Consider the following 27146-nt stretch of genomic DNA (forward strand, 5'->3'; position numbering starts at 1 on the left):
AGACTGCAAATGCTTTGCCATCTGTTACCCAGTGTCACCCCCAACCTCGTGGAGCAGGGGTGATCATCCCAACTTCAAGATGAAGAAACCAGGGCTCAGAGAGCTGACTTCTGGCCCCACAGTGGAGGCCTCCTGACCCTGTGGACTGCCTCCCCTGTCTCTGGACACCGAGTGCCTGCCTCTCGTTTGCAGAGCAGAACTCTGTGCTCTGCCCTTGGGGGTGGGAAGAAATCACCAAACAGCACCGTAGCCCCCCAGTACCCTGAAGAAGTAGGTATTACCATCCCCATTTGAGAGAGGAGGAAATGGAGGCCCAGAAAGGTGATACAACTTGCTTAAGCCTGCACAGTAGGGAGGGAGGAGGGCTAGACCTGAGTAGGGTGTTGGCCCTCCAGGAGAGACCTGTCTCTTCCCAGAGAAGACAGCCATGCGGTCTGACAGGCTAGGGTGAGGGGAATGTGGGCTGGGGGCGTGTTGGGAAGCCAAGTTGGGGAGGGGCGTCCAAGAGTGCTGAGCAAAGGCCAGGAGGCAGGAGATTGCAGGGTGTGTTCTAGAAACAAGTGAAGCCAGTATGTCTGGTGGGCAGGGACCAATCCAGGACTTGTGCAGCCTGAAGCTTAAATAATTTGAGGGGCTCTTGTTAAGAAAAATAACTTTTTATTTTATTTTATTTTGTTTTTTTATTTATTTATGTTTTTGTGAGGAAGATTAGGCCTGAGCTAACATCTGCTGCCAATCCTTCTCTTTTTGCTGAGGAAGATTGGCCTTGAGCTAACATCTGTGACCACCTTCCTCTACTTTATATGGGACAAGGCCACAGCATGGCGTGACAAGCGGTGCGTGGGTGTGCGGCAAGGATCCGAACCTGCGAACCCCGGGCCGCCAAAGCGGGGTGCGCACACTTAGCTGCTACGCCATGGGGCTGGCCTCGAAAAATAACTTTTTAAATCCTACTTTTGCAAATTTTACAAAACCATGGAACACACTGCCGGACCCTGAAGCTTGACCTTCATTCATTCCAGGTGACTCAGCCTCGGCCAGGGCGTGTCTGTGTGCAGAGGGTGGGGTGCGGTGCTGGAGTTCACAATGCTGATCACCCACTCGGCGCCTGGATTTGGGCTGGTGCCGCCTCACGGGGATGTGTTAATCAGGGCCTGACCTCGGGGTGCCCATGGGGGAGGGGGTGGGAGAACACCCCATGGTGCGGGCAGCACGCCTGCCCGGAGGAGAGGGGATGGAGTGCTTCACAGACCGGGAAGCCCACTCTGAAGGGACCTTCCAGCAGCGACCCTGCCGGCCACACAGAGCCGGGCTCCTCACCGGGATCTAGTTCCCAGTTGGGCTCCCTCCCCTGTGCCCTCTTTGGCCATCTCAAGGGTGCCTGGAATTGGGATCATGGGCTCCAGGCCCTCAGAGAACTGAGAGGACTCCCCAGCACCCAGCCTCCCTGCTTCCCTCTGCCGGGTCACTCTGCAGGCCACAAGGGGCGGTCTCTAGGGGTCAGCTGGTCTCTTCCCAGCTGCACCTGGAGCACATGGCCGTGGCCAACACACAGGCTGCGCAGTGAAGGCTGGACTGGGGAGAATGGGGGGGCCTGACACACAGTGAGGTGGTCTGGGTGGGCAGCGCCCTTTCCCCCTCTCCTTATGCCGGGCTGGCTGGGAGCAGAGCACAAAGGCCCTTCTGTGGGGCAGAGCCTGTTGACGACTGAAATGGTGTGCTTGTGTGCGGTGAGGGAGACACATTCTGAACTTATGCCCAGAAACAACTGGAGAACTAGTGATGGAGACTGAGCGGTGGTCCTGGGGAGGGGCCAGGGAGTGAGCACAGCAAGGGTCAGTCCGGAGCAGAAGCTCCTTGATGGCGCTTGGTGGGGGGGTCCCCAAGTCAGCCGCATAAGCTGGAAAAGGAAATGGCTTCTCCCCTAGAGCCTCCAGAAGGAGTGCAGCCCTGCTGACCCTTGATCTTAAACCAGTGAGGCTCATTTCTGACTTCTGACCTCCAGAACTGTGCGATAATGGATGTGTGTTGTTTTAAGCCACTAAGGTTGTGGTTATAGTAGCCACAGGAACGATCACAGGTGGCGAGGGCAGACGGGGCCTGGGTAAGAGGAGGGGGATCTGGGCCTGCCACGCCCCAGGCTGTGGTGCCCCCTTACCCACCAGAGTGGGGTGTCTGTGCCATCGGCAGGCCTTGGCCTCTCAGGTGGGCCCCGTTCTCCCTCCCAGCTTTCCAGACACAGGACGTTTAGAGATGATGAAAATAGCTAACACCTGATAGTCCACACCAGCCACTAAGGCACCTCAACAACGCTGTGAGGTGGGTCCTATTATTATTCCCATCTTAAAGGTCGAGAAGCTGAGGCTCAAGGTCACCGCTCCCGTAAGTGCCCATGATCATGGCATCATGCTGCCCTCGCCAGGCGGAGGACCCTGCAGAGGACAAGGCACCACTCACTGTCATGGATGCCTGGGGAGGCAGTCCTAGTCCCAGGACGTCGCTGCTGTGGGGATGCGTGGCTTGCTCCTTGTAGCTCGGAAATGTTGACAGTGTGAACTGTAACCCCCAAATGGTGACTGTTGCTTCACAGCTTCCTGTGGGGCCCACCGTGCTCCGGAGGTGGGGTCTGATGCTGCCCCTGCCCCCCAACAGGACCTGTGGGGAAGAAACAGCCTCCTGGCCGGGCCCAGGGCACGAGCAGCCCTCAGGGAGGGCACAGAATTACCCAAACCTCCTGGGTTCTCTGGTCTCGCCCCTGGGGCACTGGCTCTCGGACTGTGCCCTGTCCTAACCCCAGTGTGAGAAGGAACCTGGACGCACCAGGTCTAACAGGCGGTGGGGGTGTGGCTTAGCTTAGGGACAGGGACAAAGGTGCTACTGTTGGCTCCTTGTTCCCTTGCCTCCCTGCAGAACTCTCCACTTGTCCCCACCATGAACCCCAAAACCACTCTGGGACCTTCTTACCCTGGGAGTCTCTGACCAACCAACAAGACGGGAAAACTTCCCTCTGGGTCTCCATCAGTGCTCAGCTGGGTGAGCCCAGAGGGCTGCATCCCTGGATGCAGAGTTAACAAAAAGCAAATGTGCAGCCCGCAATCAACTCTCAGGCTGTAATTAACACACTCTCGTTACTTCATATCATAAACCACCCCAACGTTTGCTGGAAACTGATTTTATTATTAATACGTCACATGATACAAAAGAATGAGAATATTCAAAGGGCACTTAGTAAAATCCTGCTTTGTCCCAAAGGGCAGGCAGAAAAGGTTAAGGCACAACGGAGGCTTAGAAAACAGGAGAAAGAGGCTGAAGAATAAAAACAAGTAAGTTGTGTGTACACACACACACACACACACCCACCCCACAGGCCACGTCAGCCCATCAGATAAGAATTCACCTGGAATCAAAACAGTGAGTGGGAGGAGAGAACCAGGGCGGGGAGCCGGATGGCTGGGCAGCCAGTGAGGCCAGTGACTCCAGGAAGGGAGACCAGATGACCTCTGGCCGGGACATTCCAAAAGGCTGGGGACACCTATTTATTATGACAAATAACAAAGTCCCTGCTGCTGGAAGGCAAGCCCAGCTCAGAACATCTGGAGTGTTCAAAAGTCCCCAAAGGGAGGAGGAGGTGAGCGGGCTCTGGCATCTGGAGACCAGAGGTTCTTGTTTCCTCTCCCATGGTTCTCCACTGGGAGCAGGAGACAAAGCGAAGCCCTGTGCTGAGCCAGCCGCCTCCTTCCGGTGGAAAGTCCCAGGAGCGCCCGTGAGAGCCAGGGGCCCACAGCGGAGGAGCCCGAAGGTTGGGAGGGGCCTCCTCCCTGGCCGTCCATGACCAGCGCCACATCCAGCCTCCACCTCATCCATGCTCTCATCACGGTCTCCTGGAGGGACTTCCCCATGCACGGGTGGCCCCCGGGTCAGGCCTGATGGAAACCACAGTGCCATCTCCTGGGCAGCCAGCAGCTCTGAGGTTGGCGGGCGTTCTCTTGAGTTGCCCGAGTTCACAGGCTTCATGGGACCAAAGCAGAAGAGAAAAAACCAAAACTAAACCCGATGCCCAAGGGGGTTTGGGAGCTTCTCCGAGTGTGGAGGGTGGGTCTGGTGGGCTTGTTGTCCAAGGACAGCCACCTCCCAGCACAGTGATGTCACCAAAGGCTAGCAAAAGGGCACTTTCCTTCTGGTCAGAGTGTCTCCTGCCTGCAAGAGATGCCTGAGTGAGGGGCACAGGGGAGCCGGGTCCTGCCGGCTCCCTCCAGTTCCATCCAGCCAGGGAGGGTTTGGGTGGGGGGGCCTTGCCTTCTCTGTTCTTGCTGCGGTTCAATCCAGGGAGGGGCCCTGCCCCGCCCCGTAGAGCGCTGGCCCAGCCTGGCAGCACAGGGTGGAATGCCAGCAGAAGGAATGCAGAGATGTGGTCACCCGAGTCCAGGGAAAAGACCGAAGACACACATGTCCCCCTCCAGGTCCCGAGCCCTATTCCTTGGCTACCTGCCATCAGAACCGCCCCAGGGCACTTCAGAGCAGGGGACACTGTCCATCTTGAGAAGGGCACAAAAGCGCATCCCTGGGTGGGAGGGGGTGGCCGGGGCCTGATCAGATGGTCCTGAGACAGCAGTGGGGCTCAGAGTCCAGGGGAAGGACGGGCAGGCTGCAGGAGGGACCCTGTGGGAGCCCCCGGCCAGCTCTCCACAGCCCAGGCACCGTCTCAGCCACAGAAGTCACTCCTTCACGCTCCGAGGAAGCCCCCACCCCAACGTGAGGGCCACAGCCTGCCCTGCCCCTCAGGGAGGACAGCACTGGGCCAGGTCCAGGGGCCTCCCCGTGCCCTCCTCCTGCCTGGCACTGCCGCCCTCAGCCCTGCTCCAGGCCGTCGGTGGGCTGCACCACGGTGTAGCTCCCCTGGCTCGTGGAGAGCTGCCGGCTGAAGAAGGATGTGGTGCGCTTCGGCTTCACCCGCTTGATCTGCTCGCCTATCAGGAAATACGAAGAACGTGCTGAGGAGAGGGCTGCCCCGAGGAGGGGGCCCAGGCCCCTAGAAGCCTGGATTCTGGCTCCAGTGGGATGGTTTCTTCTGGAGTCTATGCAGACTGAGTGCCCCTCTTCATGCCTGCCAACGTTCTGAGCCTCAGTTCCCCCACCCTAACTCCCACCAGTGACATGGGTGGGGCATGTGGCTAGCCTCCGAAATCAGAGGCAAATTGGGGTTTGCATTTGGTGCTGGGCCAGCTGTGGTGCCTGAGGAGCTTTTGCTAAAATGTGTTCAGGAACAGACCAAAGAAACAAAATACCTCAACAGGGCCTGCCCCGTGGCGTAGCGGTTAAGTGCACACGCTCCGCTGCTGGCGGCCCAGGTTCGGATCCTGGGTGCGCACCGACGTACCGCCTGTCAGGCCATGCTGTGGTGGCGTCCCACATAAAGTGGAGGGAGATCGGCATGGATGTTAGCTCAGGGCTGATCTTCCTCACACACACACACACACACACACACACACACACACACAAAAAACCCTCAACATATAGGACTCACTGAAGATGAGCCTCAGTAAGATCAGGAGAATTCTTACAAGTTAAAATTCTCAAGCCAGGTGATCAAGGTCAACATCAACAGTCAAGAATTAAGTTGAGGGCCGGCCCCGTGGCTTAGCGGTTAAGTGCGTGTGCTTGGCTGCTGGCGGCCCGGGTTTGGATCCCGGGCGCGCACCAACACACCGCTTCTCCGGCCATGCTGAGGCCGCGTCCCACATACAGCAACTAGAAGGATGTGCAACTGGGACATACAACTATCTACTAGGGCTTTGGGGGAAAATAAATAAATAAATAAAATTAAAGTGAGGGGAGAAAGGACCTATCACTTTAAAAAAAAAAAAGAATCATGTTGAGGGGCCGGCCCCGTGGCTTATCGGTTAAGTGCACGTGCTCCGCTGCTGACGGCCTGGGTTCGGACCCCAGGCGCGCACCGACGCACCACTTCTCCGGCCATGCGGAGGCCGCGTCCCACATACAGCAACTAGAAGGATGTGCAACTATGACATACAACTATCTACTGGGGCTTCGGGGGAAAAAAAGGAGGAGGATTAGCAATAAATGTTAGCTTAGAGCCAGTCTTCCTCAGCAAAAAGAGGAAGATTAGCACGGACGTTAGCTCAGGGCTGATCTCCCTCACAAAAAAAAAAAAAAAGAATCATGTTGATAACGCGGCCTTGATATGATGTGATAAAAATGGCCCTTTACCTCTGTGGTCTTCCTCCCTCAAACCCATAATCCCAGTCTAATCATGAGAAAAACATCAGACAAATTCCAATAAAGGGGCATCCTATAATATCCCCAACCAGTCCTCCTCAAAACTGTGAAGGTCATCCAAAACTAGGAGAGTCGGAGAAACTGTGACAGCCCAGAGGAGCCTAAGGAGGACAACTGAATGTAGTGCGGTGTCCTGGCCGGGATTCTGGGACAGAAAAGGACATTAGCTTAAAACTAAGGACTTTAGTTAATAATACTGTGTCAATATTGGTTCATTAATTATAACAAATCTACCATATTAATGTAAGGTGTTAATTTTAAAAAATCAAGCAACAAAACAGGCAACAAAAATGAACAGTAATCCATGAAGAAACTACAAATGATCAAGCACATAAAAATGGTCCACCTTCACTAGAATTCAAACACCAACCCAAACAAGTTCTCTCTCTCTCTCAGGATGATAAGACCCACTGTGGATACAGAAGGTACGTGTCACCTCCTCTTCTGGGAGGGGTACAAGTGGATACACACTTTAACCCAGCAGCCTCATTTCTAGGAATTTATCCTGAGGAAACAGTTCAGATTCCAAGTAAGGATTTAGCTACAGGTATGCTGTCTGTAGTGGCTGAGAACTGGAAATAACTACAAAGTCCCACAATAGGGGACCAGGTGAAAATGACTGTGTGCGCTAACCACGTTGAGAAAGACTACAATAGTTCTAACAATTCTTTTTTTTGTGTGTGAGGAAGATCAGCCCTGAGCTAACATCCAATGCCAATCCTCCTCTTTTTGCTGAGGAAGATTGGCCCTGGGCTAACATCTGTGCCCATCTTCCTCTACTTTATATGGGACGCCACCACAGCATGGCTTGACAAGCAGCACGTTGGTGTGCACCTGGGATCCGAACCTGCAAACCCTGGGCCGCCAAAGCGGAGCACGCGCATTTAACCACTGCGCCACTGGGCTGGCCCCAGTGCTAACAGTTCTGCCATAGAAAAATTATTTTGCGGGGCTGGTCCCGTGGCTTAGCGATTAAGTGTGCACGCTCCGCTACTGGCGGCCCAGGTTCAGATCCCGGGCGCGCACCGATGCACCGCTTCTCCGGCCATGCTGAGGCCACGTCCCACATACAGCAACTAGAAGGATGTGCAACTATGACATACAACTATCTACTGGGGCTTTGGGGAAGGAAAAAAGGAGGAGGATTGGCAATAGATGTTAGCTCAGAGCTGGTCTTCCTCAGCAAAAAGAGGAGGATTAGCACGGATGTTAGCTCAGGGCTGATCTTCCTCACACACAAAAAAATTGTTTTGCTTCTTCCAATTATAAAAATGACATGCTTGTTGTAAAAAACTGAAATGCTACAAAGAAGCACAAAGAGAAAAATAAAAGTTACAGCAAGTGATCCCCACAGCTGGGGCCTCTCCCTCCTCTACACGTGGACCAGTCTTGCACGTTGCCGTCCTATTACCTGATTCTTCCTACTCAGTATCATTTCCTCAACATCTGCCATTAAAGGTAGGTATTTGTTATTGTGTTTAAAAAAATACACTTTTTATTTGGGAATAATTCTAGATTTATAGAAAAGCTGCAAAGATAACAGAAAGAGTTCCTGTGTATCCTCATGCAGCTTCCCCTGATGTCAGCACCTTCTGTTACCACTGTACATTTATGCAAGTTGAGAGAGGAACATCGATACAGCATTATTAACTAAACACAGACTGGGATTTCACCAGTTCTTCCACAAATGTCCGCTGGCTGTTCCAGGACCTGATCCAAGATACCACATGGCATTTAGGGTATCTTTACCAGTTGCCTTGATTCCACAGGCTGTGGTCCCATTGTTTCTGTACCCACACCTTTAATAACAGACATTGGTAGTTTCTAGTTTTTCCATCTGGACAATGCTGCAGTGAACACAGCAGTGAGAAGGGACAGAAAACAGTTCTTACTGCCAGGGCCCCAGAGGCCTCCAATTCCTGATCATAGAGCTCAGAAGATGTGACAGTCATGCCCAGCCCTCCTGTCTTTTAGCCAGGTCCTGCCGGCTGGAGGCTAACTCACCGTGTCTGGAATTGCTCCGTACCTCCCTACCCTCTGGAGCTCCCCAGGGCATGCCTGTGTGTGTGTGTAGACATGTGTGTGCATGGTGTGTATACCACGAAGGGGTCACTCACCCTCCTCCACGTAGTCAATGGTAGAGAGGTGCTGGATCCGGCTGCACACCACGCTGCCCTGCCTCCGCAGCTGGGGGCGCTGAGCGGGAGGTGGCAAGGAGCTGGGGGCTGAGTGGGGACCAGACACGCTCTCCTGGGGAGCGGCGGCCTCCGCAGCCTGGTTCAGCTCGATGCAGTACTCGATGAGGCTGCTCATCAGTTCGGCCTGGGGAGGAGAGAGGGGCTGGGGTGAGGCCCAGAGGGTGAGCCACAGCCCACGCCCACCTTCCTGTACCCCTGCAGAGCGAGAAGAACCGACGCACGGTCCCCTGCCTTCTGGTGGGGAAGGCAGATGAGGAACCAAACACCATTTACACAAGGCGGGGGCAGGTACTCTGGGCCGGGGCAGGGGAGGCGTCCATTTGGGTGGCTTCAGAGGTCAGTCCTGGAGGATGAATAGGGGTCCCAGGTCTGGGGGGGTGAGGTGGGAAAGAAAGAGCATTCTAGTCAGCAGGCACAGCCCAGAAGGCTGACCACAGTGGGTGGAGTAGTCATGCCAGGCAGGGAAAGCAGCTCAGCTGCTACGGAGAGGACGAGGAAGGGAGGAAGAAGGCCCAGGCAGGGCTTCCCGGGCTGAAGGACCCACATGTGTGTGTTGGCTGAGAAGGACCTGCAGGCCCATGAAGAAGGCGGTGGTGAGGTCTCTGGGGTGGGGGTGGGTGGCTCCCTCTGCAAGCATTCTTCAAAAGTCATGCCTTCTCGACACATTTTAAGCATAATGCATATTGACATAAAAGGTAAAGTGACCAGACGTCAGTGGACACAGTCTGGGCACCATATGATGGGGACGTCAGGCGGCGGACAGATTCACAGATACAAAGCTGTCAGTGGGTGGCGTCCCTTAGTCAGGCAACACAGATTTATTGACTGCCCACCTGGGCCAGCTGCTGCTGTAGGCAATGGGATACAGCAGGGCCCGAGATGGACAGAGTGCCAGCCTTGTGCTCCCAAGAAGAGAACCCACTGGGGGAGCAGGGTCAGAGGCCCGGGGGTAGCCCCTCAGTGATGGAGATGGTGAGGGAGATGTGGCCGGTGTCTGTCCACCCACAGTGTGACCCAAGGCCTCTCCGAAGCAACACAACCTACCCTGGGGAGGGGGAGATGGGCAGGAAACCTCGCCCCGGCCCAGAAGGAAGAGCCAGCATCCTGTTCTCCACAGCTGCCCCCTTTTCTCGCTGAGGGAGCTCCACCAAGCTGGGGGTGGGCTGGTGAGCAGGTAGGCAGCCAGGGGGACAGAGGGTCCTGAGCTCCGATCACAACAGGGAAGCCCTCTAAGTTCCTCTAACACAGTGTGATGCTTCTGAGATGCCAGGAGCCTGCCATTAAAACTTAGCCGCATTTGACAAAATTAAATATCCATTCCAGATAAAACTCAGCAAACCAGGAATAGAAGGGAACTTCCTCAACCCAATGAAGGGCGTCTATGAAAAACACACAGCTAACACCACACTCATTTAGAGCAAGACTGAACACCTTCCCCCCAAGGTCAGAAGCAAGTCAAGGATGTCCGCTCACACTATGCAACACTGTACTGGAGGGCCAAGTGAGGGCTACCAGGCCATACAAAGAAGAGGCACACGGACGGGTAAGTCAGAATACAACTATTCACAGACTACTAACTGTCTACGGAGAAAACCCCAAAGAATCTGCAAAAGAGCTACCAGAACTAGTGAGTGAGTTTAACAAGGTTGCAGGATATAAAGGTATATTTCTGTATACCACAATGAACAACTGGAAATTGAAATTAAAAGCAGTATCATCTATGGTAGCACCAAAAAAAAAAAAAAAAGAAAGAAAGAAAGAAAAGAAAAGAAAAACATTTAGGGATAAATCTAACACAAGATATACAAGATTTGTATGCTGAAAACCATAAAATGTTACTGAAAGAAATCAAAGACAAATAAAGGGAGATACACAAATAATTGGAGTGGAAGACTTAAAAACATCTCTTCAAAAGACGTTGTTAAGAAAATAAAAAGTTAAGTCATAGACTGAAAGAAAACATTTGCAAAACACGTACCTGATAAAGGACTGGTATGCAGACTATACAATGAACTCTCACAACTCAATAAGAAAACACATAACCCAATAAAAAAACAAATGACTTGAACAGACATTCCACCAAAGAAGATATATGGGTAGCAAATAAGCACGTGGAAAGAAGGTCAACATTAGCAGTCATTAGGAAAATGCAAATTAAAACCACAATGACATATCATGACTGTACAGTCATCAGAATGGCAAACAGAGAAAAACAGACAATACCAAGTGCTGAGCAAGGACACGGAGCAACCGGAACTCTCGGACTCGGCTGGTGGGAATGCAAAATGGTAGAGCCACTGTGGAAGACAGGTTGGCAGTTTCTAATAAAGCCAATCAGATGTTTATCATACAAGCCAGCAATCCCACTCCTAGGTATTTACACAAGAGAAATGAATGCATATGCCCACACAAAAGCCTGTACACGAGTGTTTAGAGCAGCTTTAGTCACAAAAGCCCCAAACTGGAAACAACCCAAACATCCTTCAGTGGGTGAAGAGCTAACCTGTAGTACACCCACACAACGGAAGACTCTTCCAGAATAAAAAGGAATGAACCCATGATACACCACGCAACATGGAGGAATCTCAAAAGCCTGAAGCTTAGTGGAAGAAGCCAGTCTCAAAAGGCTGCATACAGTATACACACTGTGGGGTTAGACCACAATTTGTTTATCCATCACCAGTTGATGGACATTTGTGTTGTTTCCAATTCTTAGGTATTACAAATGAACCTGCTATGAAGATATGAATACAAGTCTTTGTGTGGATATATATCTTCATTTCTCTTGGGTAAACATGTAGAAGTGGTACGATAAATGTATGTATATGAAACTCTGGAGAAAGCACAACTCTAGGGATAGCTAAGAGGAGGTGTCAAAAAGCAGGTGAAGGGGCCGGCCCGGTGGCGCAAATGGTTAAGTGTGTGCGCTGCGGCGGCCCAGGGTTCGCCGGTTTGGATCCCAGGTGCGCCCTGACGCGCTGCTTGGCGAGCCATGCTGTGGCGGCGTCCCATATAAAGCGGAGGAAGATGGGCACGGATGTTAGCCCAGGGCCAGTCTTCCCCAGCAAAAAAAGAGGAGGATTGGCAGATGTTAGCTCAGGGCTGATCTCCTCACAAAAAAAAAAAGCAGGTGAAGAGATGAGTCTGAAATCAGAAGAGAGATGTACAAAACAATAAAATAAAAGATAATCTCAAAGAAAAATGGGCCAAAGACTTCAACCAACAGGATATCCCGATGGCGAACAAATACATAAAAGGTCTTCAACCTCAGTAGTTGGGGGGAAATGCCAATTAAAACCATATGGAGATTTGACCATATTGAGATTTGAGGGGTGATGGAAATAATGCCAATAAAAATGGGCAAAAGATGTGAGCAGACGTTTCGCCTCTAGGAAGATACACGAGAGCAAAACAGCTGCTGCACAGCGTAACTGTGGTGGTGGTGGTGGTGGTTGTGAGGGTGTGCAAATGTGTCAAAACTCACTCTTAAAACGGGTACATTTTATTGTAAATTATACCTCAGTGAAGCCAAAAAATAAAGGAAAGAAACATAAGGAGATACCACCACTCACTCACCAGCGTGGCTAAAATGGAAAACACTAGCAATACCAACTGGGGAGGGGGGTATGGAGCCACGAGCTCTGTCTACAGCTGCGTGCAAATGGCGAGGGCTTTGGAAACCCGGCAGTATCTTCTGAGCATGCTCAGTAAAGCTGAGCACACGCCTACCTGTGGCCCAGCCATTCCTCTCCTGGGGGTGCACCCACACATGCACACAGAGGAGCTGCGCAGCAATGGTCTGAGCAGCACTGTTTGCTACAGTCCCAAACTGGAAACCTGAGTGCCCATTAGCAATAGGATGGAGAAGTCAAGACTGGTAAATTCAGGCGCTGGAATACCAGAGAGCATCGTGGGGGATGGAACTGCTGCTGCCTGCAGAAAGATGGAGCTCACCAACACGACGCTGAGAGGAAGAAACTAGACAGAAAGGAACACGCTGTGGGAACTCGCTGCTGCAAGGTTCAAGAACAGGCAGAGTGACTCTGCGTGATACACGTCAGGATGGGGGGTCCCTTGGTGGGGAGCAGGAGTGGGAGGGGGCTTGAGGGGTCTTCTGGGGTCCTGGTTCTATTTCTTAATCTGAAAGGTGTTACATGGGTTTATTCTGGGAAAATTTGTTGAGCTATACATTTAGGATATGGGAACTTTTCCGTACCTTTAATTCAATAAAACATTTACTTAAAAAAGAGGTCCAGGGCCGGCCCGGTGGTGCAGCAGTTAAGTGCATGTGCTCCTCTGAGGTGGCCTGGGGTTGGCAGGTTCGGATCCCGGGTGTGCACCAACACATGGCTTGTCACGCCATGCTGTGGCAGCGTCCCACATAAAGTAGAGGAAGATGGGCACAGATGTTAGCCCAGGACCAATCTTCCTCAGGAAAAAAAAGGGGGGCGGGGAGGATTGGCATTGGATGTTAGCTCAGGGCTAATCTTCCTCACCAAAAAAAAAAAAAAAAAAGAGGTCCACACTAGTGATGTAAAAATTATGAAGTCATCAGCACAAAGGTGGGGAGAGCCGAGTATTCAAAGCCGTGAGAGGGAAGAGCTCGTGGATGCTACGGCAGGGAGAGAATCCCTCGAGAGGGGCCCCGGAAAGGAGACTGGGGAGAGAGGCCAGGAGGTCAGAGGGGCTGCCACAGGGCACAGGAGAGGAGATTCCAGGAGCCGTGGTCAAGCTGAGTCAGGGACAGAGGGCACTGGGTGTTGGGGCTTGGAGCATGGGGAGTGCAGGGGTGGAGGCTGGCTGCGAAGGGGTGAGGTGTAGAAACAACAGAGAGAAGTGTGGCTGTGAAGGGTGTAGAGACCCAAGATGGTGGCAGGAGGGGATGTGTGCCTTCGGAGATGGGAGTCCCCGGAACGTGTCTATGAGCTGAGAGAGGAGGGGAGCGAGGAATGGTCCTGAAAGGGCAGGGTTGGAGGGAGGCCTCTGCCTGACCAGGGTGGGAAAAGGGGCAGGGGTGGGAAGACCCGGGGCCGGATGTATGGAGAGGGGAACAAAGGCACTGAGGGGCCTCAACCTTCCATGCCTGCTCCTCCTCTGACAGCACCTGACTCAGGTGCTCCCTCGAGGACAGAGGGAGCCAGTGCGGGCAGGTCGCCCAGCCCTGGGAACCCTCCATGAACAGCTGCCCGAATGCAGCTGCCGTCGCCACCTGATGCCGAATCTCCAGACCAGGCCTTCCGGACTCCCCGGTGCGGCTCCCGGCCAGCAGAGGTCAGCTCCCCTGGTCAGCAGCCCTCACCTCGTTGCCAGGCAGCCTGGAGCCTCCAATTGTCTGGGACCCTCTGAGCCCACCCTCCCCTGGTACGGGCCGCACCCCCCACTACCTGCTTGGAGTAGATCTTGAGGAGCTTGTTGACCGGTGTGCCCTCATTGTCCCCGTCGAACTCCAGCCACAGGACAGACTCCTCCTCCTCGGGGGAGGTATGGTCCCACGACAGCTCCTGGAAGCGCAGGCCCAGCAGGACGTGCTGGCCAGCGTGAGATGCCGAGTTTGGACTCTGCTGGGCAGAGGCCTGACCCCCTACCCCATCCCACTCGGGCACCACCAGCAAGGGACACCTGGCCAGGCTATTTACCTCCAAGGCCGAGTCTTAAGTTTGTGTGTGAGTTTCTCTAAGGAGAGGAGTCCCTGCTTTCATCAGACCCTCAAAGGCGGCTGTGGTCTCAGGAGGCTGAGAACCCCTAACCATGTGGGGTGGTCATGTGGGGGAAGAGGCAGCCGGGGAGGGGAGAGCTTTTCCCTGAGATCAGCTAGGCAGCATCTCAGCAGGAGGCCCAGTTGGGCCCGGCACATCAGGGCACAGATGCCCAGGAGGGGCTGGGATCCCTCTCTGGGGACAACCACAAGTTGCCCAAAAGTGTTTTGCTGGTCTAGGAGGGACTCCTGCCCAGGTGCAGAGACGCTGCCCCACTGCCAACACCACCTTCTACATAGGCAGCCAAGGCACAGCCCAGGAGGGCTCCCAGTCGTGGGCTTTTCTAGAAAACCACCAGCTAGTCTCGAGCCAGGCCCTGCAGATTTCCTCCACTCAGAGGCGTTAATCCCAGTTGCAGCCTCCCGTTGCCCTGGCCACCCGGTGCCTAGCACACTGGGCAGAAAAGCTGGTCCAGAGCACTCCCAGGGAAGCCCCCAAGATGACGGTGGAGGCCCCAGGGACATCTGAGGGAAGGAGGCCAGATAGGCCACCCATGCTGCCCTGCCCCCGCCAGCCAACCACAGGCCCAGAGGAACCAGGAAGGCCTGGGTAAGGCCCCGCCTCCCTTCCTCTCCACTGAGGCCCCCCAGTTCCCACCCTGGAGGAGCTGGAGGTACCTTCTCCCTGCTGTCAATGACATGCACGCCCTCCAGACTGATGGCTACAGCCACTGGCTTTCGCCCGCCCCGGTGCAAAAAGCTCTGAGCCGGCTTGTCGACCTCGCCGTGGAAGAAGGCACACCTGGGGAGGGGAAGGGGTGTCAGCCTGTGCCCTCCAGCAAATGCTCTGGCCAGGCCCTGTCCCTGGCATCTGAGAAGCTGAAGCTGTTCGGGTGACTGAGGTTCAATGGAAACTTGCCCAGGCGAGGGAGAAACTGAGTGAGAGGGAGGCTTTGTGGAGATGGTGGCATCTGAGACGGGCGTGCAGGACAGGAGGGTTTGAACAGGCAGGAGGGGGAATTGGGTGGCACAGAGAAGGGCGGGCACCAGAGGCAGAGGGAAGAGCGTGAATGGGGTGTTGGACAGAGCAAGTTACGTGCAGGGAACCACCGGGAGCCCAAGGACTCAGGGGTTAAGGCTGCTGGAGGTGGCCAGGCCACATCAGGGCTGGGAGAGCCCCTCGGCCCCCTGTCCACCAGGCCAAGACCCTTCAGCAGCAGATGGGGCCAAGGCTGCACCTGCTTGGAGCCCATGAGGGGGCGGGGGCTGCCCAGGGAAGCAGCTTCAGGGCTTGACACTGAGCAGGGGAGGGGGTGGCAGTGGACTTGGGACAGCAACCCACCAGGCTGTCACCCTCTCCCTCCTGCCCCGCCATGTCCTCTCCCATTCCTACAGCCGCCCTGGCCTCTCCCTGCCTGCACTTGGCTAAGCCGGAGCCCTGGTTAAATTCCTCTCTGTGACTGCCTGCACCGCACAGCAGACAGGCCGGGAGACAAGCACACACCACCTTCAACTCCCGGGAGCAGCCCCCCGAGCGCTGCCCGCAGTCCCACTCCTGTCCCTGCACCTGCACTTCTACGGACTCAGGGATGGCTGCGACTGGACTCCTACTTCACCGGGGCAACTGCAGGAACCAGGAGAGCGGCCGCTCGCCCACTCTCATCTCAATTTGTCCCTCTCTCCTGGGTCATCCCGTGTGTCAGCACACACATCCCGCCCATCAGAAAAAGCAACACCTTTTGTCCCGACAACTGCTGCTCCCCCTCGACTCCATCTCACAGCGCGGCTCCTTGGAAGAGCTGGTCACACTCACTGTCTCAGTCCGTTTCTCACTCTCCTGCACCCACTGCCACCTCCACGACGCTGGAGCCAAGGTCAACTCCCAGCCACACAGGGCACGTTGAACTTGACCTTGAGCAGCAGCATGGGACTCCGGGTGACTCCTCCTCAACATCGCCCTTCGCCTGGCTTGTCGAGACCCTCCCGCCTTGCTGGCCGGGGTCCTCCTCTCACCTGGTCCACACTCGCCTCCTTGGCCATCTCTTAGGGTTCCCAGTTTCAAACTCCATCTACGTGCTGAAGACTCACCAATTACCACCCAACTCCAGACTCAGAAACCCAAACACCCACTTGGAATCGCCACCTGGGTATCTAGCGAGTAACCCAAAATCAACACGTCCAAAACCACACAGCCGACCTTCCCTGACCCGCTCCACCCCGCACGGTCTCATCTCAGCTGATGACAACGCGATCCTCCAGCTGCTCAGGCCAGAAACCTGGAGTCCTCTCTACCTCCTCTCCTTCACCTCTTCTACTGCACATCTATCTAGCAAATTCTGTTGACTCCACCCTCAACGTCTCCGGACTCTGACCATGCCTCACCTCCTATGTCATCACATCTGGCCTGAGCCACATCACCCCTTCAGAGTGTTGTCACACTGTCCTCACTGGTCGCCTGGCTGCTGCCCCTGCCCACCTGTAGTCTGTTCTCTACTTCTATGGCTCACTGCCTCCCTCTCCACTAAAACGTTGGCTTCACCAGGCAGGGGTCACGGTCTTTTTGCTCAGTGAGGTGTCGCCAGCGCCTAGAGTGCGGGCACACAGTAGGTACACAAGGGCTGCGGGCTGGACAGTGTGAACGAAAGAGCTGGCTGCAAGGAAGGTCAGCAGGTCCACTGATCAAGTGACTGTGACAGGTAAAGGAGCGGACCTGTCTGGGGTGTCCTGGCCTGTGACAGGAAGAAGGGGAGGACAAGTGTCCAACTTGGGACCCGTGGGGCCTGAGGTGCTGACATCAACACACACCTCGGGACGGAGCTCAGCTGGGGCCAAGATGGGCTCACGGCTGGCCGCGCTAGCAGACGCCAGACAGACTGTTGGGCTGTCAAGGGAAGGGGACAGAGGAGACCCAAGGCTGTGGCTGCCAGGACGGCAGCCAGGGAGCTGCTCACCCGTAGAAGGGCAGCTCGTGGCACTTGAGGAGGTAGGCGCGGTAGTAGCTGCTCAGGGAGGCCTCATGCTCGCCGACCGCTTCCTTCACCTTGCGGTAGGCGTTCAGCAGCCCCTGCTCGCCCAGCCCAGCCTTGGCCCCACGGCCCCGGAGCGCAGCGAAGAGCCCGTGGCCCCGCTTACAGAGGTGGGCAGGGAGGAAGGAGTCCAGCTTCTCCCTGTGGAGGAAGGAAGATGGATGCGCAGCGTGAGGGGCCCTGTGGCTGGGGGCTGGCCAGACGTGCCGAGGTCCTCAGGGTGCGGGGACCCTCACGGGGGAGGGCAGGCCAAGGATCCCACCGCCACATTTCCAGCAGCACGCTTGGCTGGCGAAAGTCCTGAAGGAAACGTCGGGAGGCCAAGATAAGAGCGGAAACCAGATAAGAGTCCCACCCCAGAGCCAGACTGTGGCAGGAGGGGTTCAGAGCAACGTCTGCGTCACTGAGTCAGGAAGGTTTGGTTTCTGAACTAGGGGAATTTTACAACCAAAAACTGGTACAAGTGCCCTAGAGCTATCAATGTTTTGTTCTGCCAAAAAGATGTAAAGAGGGGCCGGCCCCGTCGCGTAGCAGTTAAGTGCGCGCGCTCCGCTGCTGGCGGCCCAGGTTCGGATCCCGGGCGCGCACCGAGGCACCGCTTGTCAAGCCATCCTGTGGTGGCGTCCCATATAAAGTAGAGGAAGATGGGCACAGATGTTAGCCCAGGGCCAGTCTTCCTCAGCAAAAAGAGGAGGATTGGCATGGATGTTAGTTCAGAGCTGATCTTCCTCACAAAAAAAAAAAGTAAACAAAACACCAACCTACACTCCATCAGCACAGGTTCTTGAAAGAAAGGGCATTTTCAACCACACACACACACAAACTAGGAAAGAATGCTGGCGGAACCGCACTGTTTTCCCATCTTGGGCAGCCCTGTGGTTATGTGGGCCGTGCACTGGCCATTCCAGGTGAACCGCAGTTGGACACTCCGTCTTTGCACAGTGAGCACCCTCTCTGAGCCTCAGTTTCCCTGTGTATAAAATAAGGACACTAATCCCTACTCACGTGGAAGGGCGCTAGTGTGTGCCTAGCATCAAACAAGTTGAGGTTGTCATTTTCACCAAAGAGGAGAGGGGTCCCTGCTGGGGCTTCTGGCGGACCAAACACTGCACGCCATGGGGAAGAGTGGCGGCCCAGCTGGAGGGTTGACACGAGGAAGGAACCTCTGCTAGCCTGGAGGGGCCCAACTGCAGGGTGGCATGAGGAGGGGCATCCAGGGGCTGCTCACCCTTCTCAGGGCTGCCATGGGCATCTTTGTCATTTGTCCCCCCACATCCCTTCTTCCAGCACCAGCTCTCACTGGTCATTTGGAAATCCAGCTGTCCCCACTCTCAGCTTGTGGCGGGCCCCAAGGGAGGATCTGGGCCTCGGCCAATCAGCGCCCTGGCCACTGTGTCCCCTGTAGGTGGACCTGGGACCCAGCCACCCGGTCATCGGAGTGAGTCTGAGGACTCTCGTCGTGTAAGGAAAGAGGCCTCTCCTTGCCAACGTGCAGCTGCTGTGGCCCCCTGGCCACTGCGAGGCCAGAGCCTGCCTGAGTGCACGCTGGCCCAGAGGACACAAGGCTGGGCAAGGAGAACAGGACAGGGGTCTGGGGACCTAGCTGGAGCTCCTGCACCTCGACCACCCCTGGACCTGTCCGTTACTTGAGCTGACAAAGTCCTTCAAGTCCAAACAGTTTGAGCCGGTTTGCTGTCACTTGCAATAGGGACAGACATGCCCATCACGAGGGCCAGCAGCCCCATGGCCACCTGCCTTGAGCAAGCCCAGCTGGGAGCCCTCAGGCTCCACTGAGCCCGGGGCGGTCCCGCTGGGTCGCAGGGGTTAGTCTCCCGGCCCAGGGTCCTGTCTCTGCACATCCTCTCCCAAAGGTTGCAGGAGGAGGAGCCCAGGGTCTAGGAACAGGCTGGGGTGAAAGTTCACTTTCACTCGAATTATCTCTAAACCTCAGGATCATCGTCTATGGAGGTCAGAGGCCAGCTTGGTCTGCTTCCGGGACAGACTCAATCCTCACCACCTGAGGCCCTGCTGATTCACATGGCAAAGAGCCCGGCTTCTTTTTTTTTGTGAGGAAGATCAGCCCTGAGCTAACATCCATGCTAATCCTCCTCTTTTTTTGCTGAAGAAGACCGGCTCTGAGCTAACATCTATTGCCAATCCTCCTCCTTTTTTCCCCCAAAGCCCCAGTAGATAGCTGTATGTCATAGTTGCACATCTTTCTAGTTGCTGTATGTGGGACGCAGCCTCAGCATGGCCGGAGAAGCTGTGCGTCGGTGTGCGCCCGGGATCTGAACCCGGGCCGCCAGTAGTGGAGCGTGCGCACTTAACCGCTAAGCCACGGGGCCGGCCCCGAGCCCGGCTTCTTGAGACGGAGGCGGGACGCACAGAGCCAGCATGCTGGAGCATCTGGGGAATGAGGCCTCATCCCTGGAGTCTGCGACTGTCACTGGTGACTGGGGGTCAGTATTTGGTGAGTTCCCGGATGTGACCCCAAAAGAACAAACCCAACTCCCTCCTGACCTCAGACGGAGGCTGGGCTCCACGCTCACGCACATCTGGGGCTCCTCTCACAGATGTCACTCCACCCAAGTCTCCCACTGCCCAGGCCCCTCAGCCCAGAGCAGAGGAGGAAAAGGAGGCTCGGAGAGGTTGGGTGACTCAGTCAAGGTCACATAGCATCAGGACCAGCCCTGGGGCTGAGGCCTCCTGACTCCAGGACCTTGCAAGACCACTTGTGAGCAGGATTCCAGGGCCACCCTCCCGACCCATGCCCGTGTCAGGTCACACTGGCCCTCACCTCAGGGTGCAGGCGGCAGGCTGACCTGGCTGGTAGGGCCCGAGCTGCACACGGCACACCAGGGCACCCAGGGCCTCACAGTCCTCGATGTCACATGGGTACCGAGCGGCCAGCACGTTGCCCTTGGCCTCCTCATAGAGCAGCCGCAGGACCTCCTCGTCGTGGATCTGTGGGCGGGGGCAGGGGGGTGCTGCTCAGCTGGGTTGGGGCACCAGTGTCCAGGAGTCTAGGGACAAGGGGAGGCTGGACACAGGGCCCCAGACTGGGCAGTACTGCCTGGGCCTCGCCGCCTCACCTGGAGCTCCCGCCGCCTTGGGAAAAACACATTCCTTCGGAACTGCAGGGAAGGCTCATCTGGGGAGAGAGGCTGCAATCGCTGCCTGGCCACCTGCTCAGCCAGCCCCGCCCTCTCCCAACTGGTCCAGGCCCCAGGCCCCAGGCCCCAGTCCAAGCCCACCACATCTGAGAAAACCCGAGGGCTGTCCAGAGAGCGGGGGGCGCGGCTTATCTGATGTGCTCGCTGTCCCCCTAGCCCACCCTCTCCTGGGCTCCCCTCAGGGATCGCTCCCTCCCCTGCCCCAAGTGGCTGAAGGAGCCTGGGGGAGAGGCAGGCCCTGCCTCTCAGCCAGGACAGCGCCACGTGCGGCCCAGGTGGGCCCTGAGACAGGGACGCGCAGGCAGCAGCACTGACCCATGGCCACGTCGTCGTCCGGGGCGTCGGTGAAGCGCAGCAGGAGCTCCGGCCACTGGCGGCCCAGCTTGTAGGGCTGGTGCTTGGGCTTCAGCTGCACCTCTGCAGGGAGAGAGGGGACGCGGCCCACGCGGCCTCTGACGGGTGCAGCCGCCGCCCGCGAACAGCAGCAGCGACGACGGCAGTCACGGCCAGTGTTACCTGAGCAGGCACTAAGGGTCCAGAACCACTTCAAGCGGTTTTTGGGCATTGGCCTTGCAATAATCCTAGTCTCATTTCACCAAGAGAGAAAAATGAGGCCCACAGAGGTTAAGTTTCTTGTCCAAAGTCACACAGCAAGTGAGAGGGGGCCAGGCTCCAGGCAGAGCTGGTCTGACTGTTCCCTACAGCGCCCAGGGTGGGCTGGGGCTGAGAGGCTGCGGCAGACAGAAGGTGCCGGGGTGGTACACAGGGACCCAGCACTACCATTAGGAAGCAGAGCCCGAAGCTGGTAACTAAGGCCCAACACCCGAGGGGCTGCTCTCCCTGCTCCTACCAGAGCCTGGGCCTCCCCTGGGAGCTCCGGTTGACCGTCCATCCTATAAGCTCCTTGCCTCCACGGCCCACAGGCACCATGCCATCCAGCGCCCACCTCATTTCCCTCTCTGGCTCCCTCTCCCACTCTGCCCCTGCCACATGGGCCTTCTTCAATTGCTTGAACATTGCCAGCTTGTTTGTGCCTCAGGGCCTTTGCATTTGCTGTTCCTCCTGCTTCAGACACCTTTCCCCCAGATCCTCACGTGGCTGGCTGGCTCGGAGCTCAGTTCAAGTGTCACCTTCCCTGGACCCCTAACTAAAGCAGCCCCTCCCTGTCACCTATCACACCAATTATACCCTCATTTGGTTGCTTTTACTTGTTTGCCACTAGCTAACATCACCTCACTGTCCAGGCCCCCACTAGCCAGTGAGTGCCATGCAGGCAGGAGCGGTTCTGTCTGTTCACTGCTGTGCCCCTGGCCTGCCGCAGGCCCTCACCACGGATCAGCAGAACGACTGAGTGTACTACTCATGGCCCCTCAACTCCGGGATGTCAGCTGGCCCCATGACTCAACACCCCAGGCCAGGAATGACCAAGTGGTTTCATCTCACGCACCACTGCCCATGGCTGGTCACCACTGCCCGTGGCTGGTCTGAGAGCTCTGAGGCCATTTCCAAGGCCATCCAGTGATGAATGAGGATGGCTGCCAGGGCGTAGGAGGGGGAACAGCCATATCCATGCCAGGTACCAGCTACCCCTGCCTTCTAACCCTTCTCTCGCATCACAGGGCCGCGCGCCTTGTCCTGCCAGCCTGATGTCAAGGGTCCTCGTCTCTGCTCCTTGGGTTTCCATGTGGACTCTAATCTGAACCCCAAACAGCAGCCACAGCCTCCACAATGGCCTCCCTCCCTGCCTACAGCCTCTTCCATCCTGCCTTCAGCTGCTTCACACTCCTTTCTCCTCCTGTCACTTCTCTGATCCAAATTTCCCAGCAGCCCTCATCTCCAACCTAGATTCTTGGCCACAGCCGTCTGTCGCCACCCCTGCCTCACCACTCCCCAGGAGGAGAATGTGCCATTTGCACACTCTCTCCATCTGGACACTCACAGGTCACCAGAGCTGGGAGGGCATCCACTCTACACGTGGGAAACTGAAGCCCCAAGAGGGACAGTGCCCAGCCGAGGCCACCAGATTAGTGGCTAAACCAGGAACAGAGCTCGCCTGCCGAGCCTCCTGCACCACACTTTGGACTGCAAGGTCCCTGAGAGCAGGGACACCTTCAGTCCTGTTCCCCACTGTACCCCAGTGTCCAGATCGCTGCCCAGCATGAGGGGGGGGCTCTGCATGTACTTGTGAGATGAACGATATAACTGACTAGTGGGGATCCCTGGACACACTGTGGGGGAGGTGGACGTGGGGCAAGGGTGCCCCTCTTTCTGCCTACGCCCAGCCCCGACCAGCCTGAAACCCTGAGCCCCAGCAGCTCAGAGAACTCTCATTATCAGAACGGGACCATGCTGACCCCATGGTCCCACACACTTCCAGATGGGGCCTTCCTGCCTGGAGGCTGTCACCCTAGTGAGACTCACAGTCCCTGGAGCTGTGTTCCATGCAGAGTGACAACGGCATTGGGAAGGTCAAACCCTCCCAAACATCCAGCTTGAAGGGCTGCTCCAGCAGACAGCACGCCTCCCTGCCTCACAGCCCTGGGGCATCTGTCACTGCGTCACCCACTGGGGGGGGGTGGGGGGCTGGGGAGCCAAGGGTTCTGAGGGGCCCAAGTCAAAGCTGAAGTGGCCTTTCAGCCTTCCTGAACCCAGCCTGGGAACAAAGTGGGCAGTGACTTCGTGCTGGGGCCTCTAGCCACCCTCCTCCTGGACAAGGCAGTGCCCCAGGGTGACCTGGCCGGCCACACAGGCAGTCCATTCACATTCTTGTGAGGGGGGAGCAGGAAAGTGATGAGGAGGGAGCGGGGGCGGAGGAGGTGGGAGGAGAAAACAGACTACCCAGGGAGCCTGAGGCAGCACAAGGCCGGCCACACGGAACACCACCCCCAGCTTTCCAAAGACACAAGCCAACGGGCCCACAGTCCCGACCGTCAGCCTGGAGGGTGGAGGGGGTTGTAGCTGAGCTGAGTGGAGAGCGGCCGGAGGAGGCCGGTCAGCAGGAAAAAGGTGGGTGAGAGCAGCAGCTGGGCAGGAAGCTCCAACTGGCGGGCGGGGGTGGGAGGATAGGCGCTCCCGCTCCCACCAAACCAGCCAGCATCCTCCCCCCAGGCTGGAGGCACAAACCCCAAGGGCCTCGGGAGAGGAGGGAACCACTAGGGGCTCCAGGGACCAGTCACCCACTTCTTGCCCCTATTCCTCTATGAGGGAGGAGAACATTTAAGCTCAGAAAACACGTCTGGTCCTGGCACCAACTGGAGCATCCTCTCCCCTGGCCCCCTTCCTGTCCAAGCCAGCAGGCTAGAGGCCCTATTCAGAGGCCCCAGGGAGCTCCCGCCCTCCCCCTCCCCTAGGCCTGAGGGTCTGGAGAGCCACGGCCCCCACTCCCACTCCAGCCCCGCCATGGGATCTCAGCCTGAAAGGGCAGGACACAGTGGTCACCGGGCCAGAAACCAGAAAAATCGGATTCCCACGCGTTCTGCTCTCCCTACCCCCAAGAAAAGCCTCATCCTCAGGGGTGGCTGCTCCAGGCTTCTGTTCTGATCTCGGTCCTACCACTCACTGGTCCCACCTCTCCAAACCTCAGTTTCTTCATCCGCAAGACAGGGCTGAGCCACGGGCATAAGGCGAAATTTTGCTCGTGAAAGGCCAGCTCAGGTTGTGGCACAGACCATGTGCTCAGTGAATGCAGACCCCTTTCCTCCCTGTCCCCCAGTCCTGTTCCCCCTGATGTCCCAGGCGCCAGTATCACTGAGGCTGAGGGGCAGGCTCGGCCCCTCCTCTGCCACCAGCAGAAAGAAGGGGCAGAGGGGTCAGGCATCGTCTCAGGGCTCTGGGTCCTGAAAGCTGTGGACAGCTCCAGGACACACACAAGTCCTATCTTCCTCTGATGTAGAGTGGCCACAGGTTCCAGAAGCTGCCCCCTCCCTGCCCACTGGTCAGCCCCCTTCCAACCCTCCCACCTTGGCTTCTCACTGCCAAGCCTTACCCAGCAGAGGGGAGACAAGCCAGAGTGCGAAGGCCTCCAGGGCGATGTCTGGGAGCTGTAGGAACTCTCGGACAGCGCGGTGCAGCTCGTGGGCACTGAGTGAGGGCAGGTTCTCCACGGCCAGGGGCACTACCCTGTCATCCGCCAAGTATACCAACACGTCAGCTGCTGCAATAGAGGCCAGGCAGGGTCAGCTGGGCCCACCGCCCAGGCACAAGGATACCGACCAGGCACCCTCCACCCTCCACTGGGGCTGGAGCCCCCAACCTATACCCCTCGGGGTGACCAAGGCTACACTCGAGAGGGAGAGATCCAGTGTCCTCAAAGAACCCTGTGAAGACTGCTGTCTGTTAGGACTTTCTCAAGACCCTCAAACTACCCAGAAACCCAGCAACTCTGGCCCGGCCCTAACCCCCAAAGGTTCAAATTACAGTTGGCCACCATATCCCCCCCACACACACCCCTGGCAGCCCCAAGGACTCTGCTGTGCTTCCTCCCTGAAGGAGAACATTGCCCAGGTGGGGACTGAGGCAGAGACAGGCCAGCCCCATCCTGGGGTTACAGCAGTTAGTCTGCCAGGCTGGGACGGGGGCGAGCTGGTGACCCACTGTTATCCCTAGGCAGATCGCTGCCTCTCTCTGGCCCAGGCTAAAATGGAGACAGGATTCCTAAGGTCCTCCCAGGGTAAAGCAAGTTCCAGGACTCAGCTTCCGGAGGACACTTCAAGCCTCAGGACTCAATAGCGTGGCCTTTCAGGATAGTCTTAAACAGGCCAGGAGAAGTACAACCCAAAAAGCTGGGCGATTCCTTGTGACAGCCTGTGGGATTCCTATTCAGAGCCCAGGGCCAAAGGGAGACCATTGGAGGAGCAACCAGCTTCACCCCCCATGCCTGGACGCGCAGGTGCTGTGAAAGAGCATTGAGCTTGCAGGCCAGCGTGCTCGGGTTCCAGTCCTAGCCTGGCCCTGGCTAGCTGGCTGACTTTGGCAAGTCAGTGTGTCAGATGCCTCATCTGTAGAGCAGGCCTAAGACCCCTCCCCTCAAAGAGTGGCTGTGAATCAGATGAGGAGCAGCCTGTCAAAGGCCAGGGCAGACTTTATCATCAATACAAGTGAAGGTGCTTTCTGGATCCCCAGTCTGTTCTGCTGCAACAGCTACCTTCTTGAGAGATCATGAAATAATCTCCAGGAAGCTGACATGCAGACCCACTTTTCAGGCAGGGGAAACTGAGGCACAGAAGGCTCCAGTACCCTGTGACTTAACCTCTCTAGGGCCCAATTTGCTTCCTGTAAAATGAAGACAATTATCCTTGCTTTCAAAAGGCTGTTTGTGAGAAACAAACCAAACAAAGAAAGTGAGTGTGTCACTTTTCATTCATGAGATTCCATCTGAATTTCAGCTAGGTGAGACATGCTTGTTTCACCTAGAAGGAAAGAGAGATTCAAGAGTCCCCAACTTGGTCAGCACCTAGTGACAGAGCCTAGGTCCTCTGAATGACTTCTGTCACTTCTCCACACCTCAACATACCTTATTTGTTAATTAATACATAAAGTTCTCTTCAATGAAAGACATGACAAGCCAGGGGCACTTCCCCAGGGCTGGGGCCCCAGGAGGGTATGGTGGGGAGGAGATGGGGACAAGGACCCACCTCGTGCTCCCACGGAGGACACGCTGCTTCGATGGGACCGCTCAGCGGAGTCGGGCTGCTCGGCATTGCCTTCTGTCCCGTCCATCTGCAGAGGGAAAGCGAAGGAGCAGTTACTGGGGGTCCAGGGATGGGAGGGTGAAGGAGGGAGGGGGGTCCCGGGCCGATCTGCGAAGGTGAACAACGCAGCGGAAGGCACTGGTGTGCAGACTAGCGGGGTGGGGATGGGGGTGGGGGTCCTCAGCCGATTCGAGGTCACGGCTGGTGGGAGGGGTCAGGGCCGTGGTGGTCACCAGCGGGGTCGGAACTCGGCTTGCCGGGATGCGGGCAGGGCACGGCGCACCCCCATCCAGGGCGGGAGGCCGCGCAGGGCGCCATCGCGCTCTCACCTCGCAGGGACGCAGCGCCCGCCGCCTCAGCCCAGGCTCCTGCCCCGACTGCGACCCCTCACTCCAGATCCGCGCCCGCCGGCTCCGACTCGGGCTCCAGCTCCCAAGACTGCGACGCGGAAGCTGGGGAGGAGGAAGCGCGGCGCGCACGGCCCCGCCTCCCTCGCCCGCGGGAGCCAATCGGAGCCCGGGGCCGCCGCGCATGCGCCCTGCCCGCGCCCGCGCGCTCACGCCCCCCGCGGGCCCGCGCATGCCCTGGACGCGCGGGGGCTCGCCTCCTGCCTCGGGTAACGCCTGTGGGATGGTGGCGCTACGAAACGGACCCGCCACCAACCGGAGTGACCCAGGGCGATGGCCCCCACACACAGGCCCCCCAATGATGGCCTTTAACAGGGTGTGGCAAGGGTTCAAGGCAATCAGGGATAGGGGTGCAAGCTCTGGAACTCACTCGCGTGTGACTTGGGGCTGGTCCCCTCACCCGTAAAATGGAGATGCTTCCCGGGATGTGTTAGGGATCCACACTGAGCTGGGCGCCAGGCGAAGGTGACGCAGCAGCGGCCTGTACTGCGGCGCCCCCAGGGCTGTGGGGGTGATAGGCTCGCTGCTGTGGTCAGGAGACTGTGTCCCTGTCCTGACTCATCCTGGACAAGCCCCTTCCCCTCTGGCCTCAGTTTCCTCATCTGTAAAATGGGGAGGACTCCATAACCTCCAAGAACCCTCAAATATATGTCAGAAACC

At 56.8% G+C, this 27146-nt stretch overlaps 1 protein-coding gene across 2 annotated transcripts; it reads right to left on the minus strand.

Moving 5' to 3' along the window:
- Positions 1-3156: 3156 nt before the first annotated feature.
- On the minus strand, positions 3157-26530 carry FRMD8 (FERM domain containing 8). Of its 2 annotated transcripts, none has more exons than XM_004437601.3 (11): positions 26409-26530; positions 26023-26107; positions 24375-24542; positions 20705-20806; positions 20309-20367; positions 20014-20180; positions 17142-17357; positions 14869-14992; positions 13880-14023; positions 8415-8619; positions 3157-4967 (listed from the first exon to the last, which is right to left on the minus strand). In XM_004437601.3, exons 2-11 carry the CDS (start codon positions 26105-26107, stop codon positions 4849-4851), a joined length of 1389 nt encoding a protein of 462 aa, XP_004437658.1. In that variant the 5' UTR covers positions 26409-26530; the 3' UTR covers positions 3157-4848. The 2 variants fall into 2 exon arrangements, with proteins under 2 accessions (XP_004437658.1, XP_087278778.1); XM_087422652.1 differs by lacking the exon at positions 3157-4967 and adding an exon at positions 7341-7598.
- Between the last annotated feature and the right edge of the window lie 616 nt (positions 26531-27146).

Source organism: Ceratotherium simum, chromosome 34 (assembly GCF_057802395.1).
Source record: "Ceratotherium simum simum isolate JZ-2026a chromosome 34, ASM5780239v1, whole genome shotgun sequence".
Classification (NCBI taxonomy): domain Eukaryota; kingdom Metazoa; phylum Chordata; class Mammalia; order Perissodactyla; family Rhinocerotidae; genus Ceratotherium; species Ceratotherium simum.

Coding starts and splice junctions, on each gene's coding strand:
- FRMD8 (XM_004437601.3), bottom strand. CDS start 26,107: ATGGACGGGACAGAAGGCAATGCCGAGCAGCCCGACTCCGCTGAGCGG. Junction 20,807..24,374: donor GCTTGTCTCCCCTCTGCTGG/GTAAGGCTTGGC, acceptor CTCTCCCTGCAG/AGGTGCAGCTGAAGCCCAAG. Junction 17,358..20,013: donor CCTGCCGCCTGCACCCTGAG/GTGAGGGCCAGT, acceptor CTTCCTCCACAG/GGAGAAGCTGGACTCCTTCC.